Raw genomic sequence first — 10,561 nt, 5'->3', positions numbered from 1 at the left:
TACTTCACCAGACATTTGGTGAGTGTCTACTATGCCTAAGACACTGTTTCTAGGCTTTTGGGGACACCAAGATAAATACAGTGTCACCCAGCCTTCACAGAGCATGTGGCCCTGCTGAGGAGACAAATGTACACAGCTGACTATGAAACACAACACAACAAACAACACAGTCCCTTCCCACCAGGCAGCCTCTGTGCTATGCACACTCCCGCTACTCTGCTGCATTCATCCATTCTCACACTGCTATGAAGAACTACCCAACACTTGGTCATGTATAAAGAAAATAGGTTTAATTGACTCACAATTCCACAGGCTGTACAGCAGGCATGGGTGGGGAGGCCTCAGGAAGCTTATAATCATGGCAGAAGGGTGAAGGGGAAGGAAAAACATCTTCCCATGGTGGCAGGAGAGAGACAGAGGGAAGCAGGAAGTGCTACACACTTTTAAACAACCAGATCTTGTGAGAACTCACTCACTATCATGAGAACAACAAAGGGAAAATCTGCTGCCACAATCCAATCACCTCCCACCAGGTCCATTCCCCAACGTTGGGGATTACAATTCAACATGAGATTTGGGTGGAGGCACAGAGCCAAATCATATCACATGCTTTTAACTATTATCTATGATGTGTGACACAGTTTGGTACTTAATCACATAGTCCTACAGCTTCACTACTGTAATCACCTTTTGTGTCACTCAAGAAAATGTTTCTTAAACATAAGAACTTCTGCTTCTCTTACTTTTTACCAGAGTTACTGTAAGAGTGTTACAAATAATGGTGTACATGTCTCTGAGTGAGACTTTGCTTGTACTAAAATCATTTGTTGCATCTGAGATCACTGGTTGAATATGGTAATTGACACTGTGAGGTAAATTTGGAGAAAATAAATTGTGTGAAAAAGAGCACCCCCTCTCTGCCAGCCTTTAATGCTAAAGGGGCAGCAATATACTCAAGCAGAAAAAGCTGGAGGCCCTAGGAGGGGCTCCACCTCCATGCAGCTCCAGCCAGGGCAAAACAGTGAACAGGGAAACATGGTTCAGAGACAGCCAGCGAGTGTCACCGACTATAGCAACTAGACTGTGCAAATGACAGTAAAAAATACTTTTATTTTTCTTTTTATAGACATCTAAGAAATTTTATCCCAGCTACTCAGGAGGCTGAGGCAAGAGAATCGCTTGAACCCAGAGGTGGAGGTTGCAGTGAGCCAAGATCACCACTGCACTCTAGTCTAGCCTGGTCAACAGAGCAAGACTACGCTTCAAAAAAAAAAAAGAAAGAAAGTGTCCTTACAGCAGACATACAAAGAGTTGGGGGAAAAATTTTTAAGAAGTCAAACCAAGTGACATGGTTTTATGCTTCTATTCACATAAATTTATCAAAATTTCCTAAACTAAGCACACTTTTTAGAGCCTTAAAATTTTAAAACAACAGCTAAAAACTTAGGAGATAAAATCATTTCTAATTCTGGTTTATTTTTGACTGTCTCTCAGAAGTTTAAATATATATATTATATATATAAAATTATACATAATATATATAAAATTAGATATATATAAACTGTATCTATAGTTACAGATATATAAATATAGATAGATAACTATAGATACATAAATATAGATTTATATTATATATATAATATAAAAGAAGCCACCATATTGTTCAAGCCATTTGGCAACCATTTTTTCTTCATACAAATTATATTTTGTAATATTCTTCAACTTAATTTTCTAATGATTATATGGTATTCCATTTTGTGAATACACCAAAATTTAATGTATAATCTCTTACTGTTAAATATTTAGATCTTTCCAATTTTCAATATTATAAGTAATGCTACTAAAAGTATCCTTTTACATATCTCTTAAATCCTTAGAATTACAATTGCTGTCTTGAAGGATATACATTTACATTTTTTACTTACATTATCAAATAACAGAGAAGTTTATATCAATGACCAATTCAACTAACAAGGAATGTCACATTAGATTTTTTTATTCATCATTAAATTACAAGACAAAAAAATGGTATTTTGTTTTAATTTGCATTTATTTGATTGTTGAAACTGTATACATTTTTCTCATGCATTTCTTCTTTGAGAATTACCTGATTATAACCTTTCCTATTTTTTTTCCTGGAGGTGATGGCTTCTTTTTTTTATTCTTAGAAGTTCCTTATTTAAGATAGCAATTGTTTATAGTAAATATAGTTTATAATGTTAATAATGCTTTTTGGCTAATTTTAAAAAAATTGTCATCCAGAGTACCAACCTTTGGAATATATTTTTTTCTTTTTTCATCATGTTTGTATCAAGATGTAGTTAAACTCATGGCACATTTTAAACATCTGTAAGTCAGAAGGATCACTTTTGGAAGAGGCCAATTACTGGCAAAAGTGATTCATTATCAAGACAAAAAGTAAATGTACTTTGGAAGTGTAAAAATCTTTAAAAATCCTTAAAGAACCCTTTATAAAAGCAATGCAAAGTATTTACTGTACATCTGAATAATATGCGCTTCATAATTGTGCCTCACCCCACCTCCTAAAATCTTATATTGATCTGTGTTTTGGGTTTGAGAGCCACCTTAATGTGGAAATGCAAGAATAAGCAGGATCAAGTCCAAGAAGAATGAAGCCAGATGGTTCTGTAAGACCCAATGTGAATAGACATATACAACAGGAATTATTTAAACTGCTTAACCATTCCCACAAAAATGAGTAGATACATTTAAAGAAAACATTTTTAAAGCAGAAGTTATCTACAATATTCCAAATGAGAGAAGATATATTCACAGGCAGTTTGGACAAGATGACTTCCGGTCATATGAAAGTTTAGTTTTATTATAGACACTTTATGCAAACATTTCAATACTTTTTGCTACTTCTGTAATCTTTCAGCAAGGCAGTCGGTTACAGTCCAAATGAGAAAATATAAACAAAATTACACATTTTATCTTTAAAAATCTACTTTAATTCTGTTATAAAATTTATAATGCAGTTTAAACTATGATTTCTCTCCACTTGATGTTGTCTCTCACTCTGTTCCTTTAATTACGAAGTCTCTGAAGACTCTGAACTTGATTGAGGAAATGTTAAACAGATACCTCTTCATAATTCTGTAAGTGCTTGCTTTTAACTTTGAATAAATGCCATATCTAAACAAATATTAAAAAGTATTTAACATCTCATACAGTCACAGTTCACTGGCGCTTTGTTCCAGCCTGGACACTGACCATTGAAAAATAGATGCCTTTCTGTGCCAGCAGCTGCTGATGCGTGCCGTGCTCCTTGACTCTGCCATTCTGAAACACCACTATTAAGTCTGCATTCTGGATGGTGGACAGGCGGTGAGCAATCACAATGCAGGTGCGGCCTTCTCTGGCTTTGTCCAGGGCTTCTTGGACAACCTATTCCATAATCACATAGATTAATTCTCATAATAGTTCTTTTCCCTAATTCCTCTTCCATAAAAAGTCCACAACAGGACAGGCGCAGTTGCTCATGCCTGTAATCCCAGCACTTTGGGAGGCCAAGGCAGGCAGATCATGAGGTCAGATTGAGACCATCCTGGCTAACACAGTGAAACCCCGTCTCTACTAAAAATACAAAAAATTAGCCAGGAGTGGTGGTGGGCGCCTGTAGTCCCAGCTAGTCGGGAGGCTGAGGCAGGAGAATGGCATGAACCCGGGAGGCAGAGCTTGCAGGGAGCCAAGATTGCGCCACTGTGCTCCAGCCTGGGTGACAGAGCGAGACTCCATCTCAAAAAAAAAAAAAAAAGCTCCACAACGATACAGCAATAGATCCTGCTAAACAAGGTGTCAGTGAAATAGAACAGGTTTTTGAAAACAAAGGATTTGTCATATCGGAAGATGACTGAACCCTAATTTGGGTTAGTTCCGAGGCAGCAGTTATCTACCCCTAACATTTTTTTTCTTTATTTGAAACAGGGCCTCACTCTGTCACCGGGGTGGAGTGTAGTGGCGCAATCATGGCTTACTGCAGCCTCAACCTCCTGGGCTCAAGCGATTCTTCCACCACAGCCTCCTGAGTAGCTGGGATTACAGGTTCCCACCGCCATGCCTAGCTAATTATTTTATTTTTTGTAGAGACAAGGTCTCTCTATGTTACCCAGGCTAGTCTCAAAACTCCTGGGCTCAAGTGATCCTCCCACCTCAGCCTTCCAAAGTGTTGGGGTTACAGGTGTGAGCCACGGCAGTAGGTGCCGGACAGCAGTCATCTACTCTAAAGTTAAGGCAGTAAATACGGTTCACTGACTCATTTAAAAACATTTACTAATGTGTTTACCTTAGTTTCAAGGATGTTACAACATCCTTGAAAACAGACCTCAAATCCAGCTCACAGTAAATTCAAGAAGCCTGAGCAAAGGCCAAATACAGACTCCCGACCCCGAATTTTTTTATTGTAAAGTAGAGAATACCTCATACTGAGTTCGTCGTTCAGATCATCTGAATTCTTAACCTTTACACTGACTAGAAATGATTGCTAATATTTATCTTAAAAGGTACAGCAGATTTTAACATTGTCTTACCCTACCACTTTTCCTTATGGTTGCTGAAGAGATGCTGCCAGTAGAAGTAGGAAATACGGCTCCTGAAAGCAGCTTCTTAGGTCAACGCAAAGTGATCTAGCGATGGTTTATGAAGCATATGTGCTCTAAGACTAATCTGCCTTGTGTCATCTTTACTCTCCTGAATAACAGCTACAGAAGGTGTTTACATTTTACTGAAAGGTGATGTAAGTAACAAAATAATCTGGCTACATTTTGTTCTTTACTATGGAGAATACAGCATTTTTAAGGATGACTGATTGAAGTATGGATGAACCCAATTTAAATTCTTACCTTTTCACTTTCTGTATCCAGAGCTGATGTGGCTTCATCCAAAAGCAAAATATGAGGCTGTCTAACAAGGGCACGAGCTATGGCAATGCGTTGTTTCTGGCCACCAGAGAGCTGAGTTCCTTTGTCTCCTACTCTAGTGCTATATTTCTGTAAATAAGGTTTTGTTGTTAAGAAAGTAGAACTGAAAGTAAAGTTCTAACAGCTTGCTTATAGAAAGTAGAATAGACGATTCTATACACTCCAAAAATTTAGGTTCAGAAGCTAAAAATGGCTCATGAATAATTTAGGAAAGAACAGTAAAAAAGCCCAAAATGGCAGGTTTACTATCTATTTGAAAATAAATGTTTGGACCGTAAGATGATATGTTTTAGTGTAAACAGGTCAGTATTTTAACGAAGAAGAATATTGTTGCAACGTTAGTATCTTCCGTCTTCTGGTTTCATTATATTTGGGACAAAGATTGGCAGGAGAAAGGAAATTTGATTTGAACAAAGTATTCATAATAAAATAATTGAAGCTCATCTTACTTGTAACCAGCAGGTGACACTCTCTGCATGATTTTAAATTGAGGAAAGACATTCTTGGGATGTTAGCCTTTTAGTGTCTGTTTTTATGAAAGTATCTCCAACACTTAAACAATTTTAATGGATGCTACTTAAAGGATTCCATTTTGACATCTAACTTTGAAAATGAACATCTCCTTTTTAAACATTTTTGCTGTTAGAGTGCTCCCAAAATTCTTCCTATATTGTTTCCCACAATGGATAATTGTCACCAACTATTCACTATGATGACAGGGACAGCAGTTAAAGGTTACTCAGGAGAGAGCAGAAACAGGAGTGACTGCACTTGTAACCTAGAAAACAATACTATCTTATTATTTCCAGGCCCTTGCCAGGCTGAAATTTTAGTACAGGGTTGCCTATTTTTATTTGCTGTATCTGGTGACCCTAGTTTTGTGGCACTCAGCCCTGGGTTCCCCCTGTAAATAGAGGGAGAAGACACCAGATGAGGTTTTGGCAGATGCTTGGAACTGACTGTACCCCAGAGCTGTGGCTGTCTCAGTAGGCAGGAGCACTGAAGTGTGTCTCATGTGAGTGGAGGGTTTACTAGTTGCACTCTTGATATAGTACTGATACTGTTGAGGCAGATAAAGGCAGTGCAGCAATCTTACAAGGAGGTAACTAAACCAGCCACCTACAGGGTGAGGTAAATCCTAGTATTAATCACTTAGGAGAAGTGGATCCTTAGGTAATAGGACTTAGGGGCTTTACCTTTTCTCTCCTGGTCTAGACACTGAGGAAGAGAATTATGGTGTCTACAAGTGTGTTCTGTGTGACAGATTAGAGACCAGGATCCCAGAAAGGTTGAAGTCCCTGTGGTAGACAAATGCCAGAGGGGCAAAGTATATTTAAGAAGATAGATAATAGTTACTCTCTGTGTTTGTGTTTTATTAACCCCTAGCCCAGTGGTTCCCCAACTTGAGCCTGCATCAGTATTACCTGGGCTCTTAAAACGTGGATTGCTGGATCTGCAGTCCTAACAGGTTCTCAGGTGATGCTGATCCGTGTCTATACTTGAGAACCACTATCCTCTCAACAGTAAAGGGGATTGGAGCTTTCTGTTTTAAATGTTTGAACCTGGAGAAGGGTCAATTATCTAGTTGGGCTAGACTGTGAAAGGAGGGTGGGAGACAAGGCCACCTCCCTGAGATTTAATGAGATTGGTGTCAGCAGTTATCCAAAGAAGAGCCTATGGAAGAAGGGAATCTTGGGAAAGAGAGCCACCTGCTGTTGCTTGCCTGCCTCCTGAGGAAACTGTCTTCCCTGCCGGGTTGAGGCTCCTGAGCTTTGTTTTAGGGGGCACTTCCTTAGAATAAAGAGCATAACTGGTGATAATGGGTGAGGTAGATTACCTAGGTTGAGAAGCACTTCAAAATATAAGACCTAACTTTTGCAGCAACATGGATGCAGCTGGAGGCCATTATCCCAAGCAAAGTAATGCAGGAACAGAAAGCCAAATGCTGCATGTTCTCACTTATAAGTGGGAGCTAAACATCAGGTACTCATAGATGAAAAGTGGCAACAATAGAAACTGAGGACTATTAGAGTAGGAAGGGAAGGGGGGTAAGGGCTGAAAAACTACCTATTGAGTTCTGTGCTCCATATCTGGGTGACAGGATCATTTGTATCCTGAAACCTCAGCATCATGCAGTATACCCAGGTATAATAAACCTGTACATGTACCCCCTAAATCTAAAATAAAAGTTGGAAAAAATCTAATTTTGGACTTTTAATACAGGTTGAGCATCCATAATTCAAAAAATTCAAAATCTGAAATTCTGAAACTTTTTGAGCACCAACGTGATGCCACAAGTGGAAAATTTCACACCTGATCTCATGTGACAGGTCACAGTCAAAACACAGTCAAAACTTTGTTTCATGCTCAAAGTTATTAAAAATTTGTATAAAACTGCCTTCTGGCTATGTATATAAGGTATACATGAAATATAAGTGAATTATGTATATGCAAATATTCCAAAATCCAAAACACTTCTGGTCCCAAGTATTTTGGACAAGGAATATTCAACTTGTATTCCAAAACAAAACAAAACACAAAAACTAATATACAGGACCTAAGAGGGCTTAAGAGAGGGTGAGAGGTTCCATTTATCCAACTTCCTAGGAGGAATTCAGAGGACACCCATAGGACAACAGCCCAGGGAGCCCTAGAAAAGATTTCAACCATTTACTGTAAACAAAGTTTGAGGCCCATGAAATGTATGATGATGAGAGATTACACGATACCATGGTCACCTTAATGGCTCAACCCTTATTCAGAGAGAGCACTCTTTCTGGCATGGGTTCAGCCCTCCGGACTGGACTGACTCCACAGTGAGGTTTGAGGCTTGGGAGAGAGCTGCAAGAAGGAAGAAGGAAGAGAAATAGGGGAGAGACATGGGGAGAGACAGTCATGCCTACTTCCTCAGCAGGCCAGAAGCAGCATGTGCAGGTGGAGACCCAGACTCTGTACTTGGACTTGAAGGGAAAGGCTTCCCAGATATTGTACTTATCCCTAAGGCTGAAAAAGGTGGAGCCTCAAGCCTATAGCTTTGGATCGAGACAATTGTTCCAGCTCTCCTATCCCAGAAATGTTCCTCTCTCCTAAACCTGAAGTGGTCGAACACTTTCATCCCTTCCTCACAAGGAGGGTCAGGCGATCAGGTAAAGGTAACATCTAACCCAAATAGGAAGTGTGGCCAGATGCTTGTATACAGGTAAGGGTGTGATTTGGTTGCTAATTTCTCTTCATTCTGGGAAACCAGCCCCTTATAAATCAAACTGTAGGCCAGGGAGGCTGCCACATGCTCCCAGGCTGTTTATTTGGAGAGAGACTTACATTAGGCAGTGACTCGATGAAGGCATGTATGTTGGCCTCCTTGGCTGCCCTCACAATCTCTTCCTGTGACACCACCCGGCTGTTGTCTCCATAGGCAATGTTCTCAGCAATGCTGCAGTCAAACAGGATGGGCTCCTGGGACACGATGCCTAGGTGTGCTCGGAGCCACTGAACATTCAGTTGCTTTATTTCTTTGCCATCAAGCAGCTGAAAACAAGAGTTCACAGATCAGCTTCAGGACCAGCACACTTTGAATGTAGCACAATTAACATCATTATTTCTTGCACTGAAACTGCCTAGTTACTGTGAGATTAAGGAAAAGTTTGTGTGACTAAAATTTGGATAGTTAAGGTTAATGCAACAAGGTCATAATTGTATGCTTTGAGGAACTGTCATGTTTCCTGTGTTTCAACCATGGTTTCTGATGTATGCATGTGGTAGGCAGAATAATGTTCCCTCTCCCACAAGACATCTATGTCCTAATCCCTGGATCCTGTGAATGTGTTATGTTACATGGCAAAAAGAAACTAAAATAGTAGATGTAAGGTTGCTAATCAGCTGACTGTAAAATAAGATTATCCTGAATTATCTTGGTGAACCTAATGTAATCATAAGGGCTCTTAACTGAAGAAGAAGGAGGGAGGAGGGTATCAGCAAATGCAGTGTGAGAAAGACTCAACCAGCCACTGCTGGTTTTGAAAATGGAGGAAGGGGCCACAAGCAAGAAAACAGATCATCCTTTGGAGCCTCTAGAAGGAACACAGCCCTCCTGACACTTGATATGAGCCCACTGAGACCTATTTTAGACTTCTGACCTCCAAAAGTGTAAAGTCATAAATTGGTGTTGTTTTAAGCCACTGAATTTGTGGCAAGTGGTTATAGCAGCCACACTAATACAATGCCTAATACTTCTGAGATGTATCCTGACAGCCTTATTCTTAAATCTCCATTTTTCAGAGACACAGTGCCCAGGATTAGCATGGAAATAAATAACAACTATGACCACATAATAGGTTTGCAGGTCAGGAACTACGGGGGATGGATAGGTGAACAGGGGTAGGAAAGGGTGAATGGAGATCCTAAATACTGATCCAGATGAGTAGGAAGAGAAAGCTGCCCTTTCTCTATAATCTGGCTCCCTGGATTATCCTGCAGAAGACTGGGGAGGGCACCTTACAGCCTTGCTGATAACAAGCCCTACTCTGATTCAAATATGTCTGCCAGATAGGTCTGCTTTGCAAGAGAATTTTCTGGCATTCAAGTGAGAGAGCTGTTCATCCCTTCTGAAGAAGGCACCAGTGACTCAGCTTTGAGCTTTTCTAATAGTAGTGACAAGTGTGTACTGAGCCATATACTCTCTGTATCCCATGTGCGTGGCTGGGTGCCTCAAGGGGACAGCTGGGTAGCAGTAGGGTACAATCTTTGCTACAGGAACATGGCTTCTGCTTGTGACAGTGGCAGGTGCAGGGATGGAAGCTCTCCCATAACCTTATTAGTTCCAAGCTGAGTTGCCATGGAGACTATTCCACACATGTATGCTCCAGGCTTCCTTACAATGTTAATAAATGAAGGTGGAAAGTAGAGGGTGGAGAGAGACAGTAAAAGCCAAACAAGGATGTGGCTAAGCAGCAGATCTTGTTAGATAAAACACTGTACTTGAGAAGTGGAAATTTAAGGAAAGGAGGAGTTTGGTTTTTGCTTTTGTTTTTGTTTTAATTTTCCAGGTTTATACCCCTGGGAGGAAAACAGACACTGCCTAACTAATATAATCACAGGCAAATCTGAATGATCTCAGCAAGTTATAATGAGTTTCTTCCCTACACTGAATACACTCTTCGGCCTCCTCGTCCCCGCATAATACCCTAGAATTGCAAACTATTTAAAACCTGTGTTGATTGAAGAATTCTTTCTTTAAGTAAAACAAGTTTAGATGCCTAGAATGTAAAACAGATCAAAGAAGCAGAGCTTCTTTGGCTGAGGAGTGGTGTTGGTCTGAGGGAAGACCAAGGAACTCTGGGGTATCTATGAGAAGTGCTCAAAAAATCCTGGCCTAAATAAAAATATAACTAGGAAAGTAAACATATTGGTAAGAGATAATGAAAGGCCAGATTAAAATGATCGGCTATCTCTATTATAGATTGTGAAATCTATTGCTTGCTTTCATTAGCGCAAAAATGTAAATGTTAAATGTGTATTCTTCTATGCATATTTACTGTGAAATAATAATTGATTTTTAAAAATCAAGCACTGACAACGTTGTAGTTTCTGTGATAAGCATGTCTCATACAGTCTCTTGTTTA

At 39.6% G+C, this 10,561-nt stretch overlaps 1 protein-coding gene across 2 annotated transcripts in view; it reads right to left on the bottom strand.

The window, feature by feature from the left end:
- Positions 1-273: 273 nt before the first annotated feature.
- Positions 274-10,561, bottom strand: part of ABCB1 (ATP binding cassette subfamily B member 1) — a 217,537-nt gene continuing 207,249 nt past the window's right edge. For both annotated transcript variants that reach the window (XM_032761171.2, XM_032761172.2), the window contains 3 exons: positions 8,262-8,468; positions 4,863-5,009; positions 274-3,408 (listed from right to left, as the gene is read on the bottom strand). In XM_032761171.2, coding sequence (XP_032617062.1) covers positions 3,202-3,408; positions 4,863-5,009; positions 8,262-8,468 — 561 coding nt within the window. In that variant the 3' untranslated portion in view covers positions 274-3,201. The remainder of the gene's footprint in view (positions 3,409-4,862; positions 5,010-8,261; positions 8,469-10,561) is intronic.

Source organism: Hylobates moloch, unplaced genomic scaffold (genome assembly GCF_009828535.3).
Source record: "Hylobates moloch isolate HMO894 unplaced genomic scaffold, HMol_V3 SCAFFOLD_1, whole genome shotgun sequence".
Classification (NCBI taxonomy): domain Eukaryota; kingdom Metazoa; phylum Chordata; class Mammalia; order Primates; family Hylobatidae; genus Hylobates; species Hylobates moloch.
Note: the sequence above shows the minus strand (reverse complement) of the source record. Positions and strands in the feature narration are given on the sequence as shown.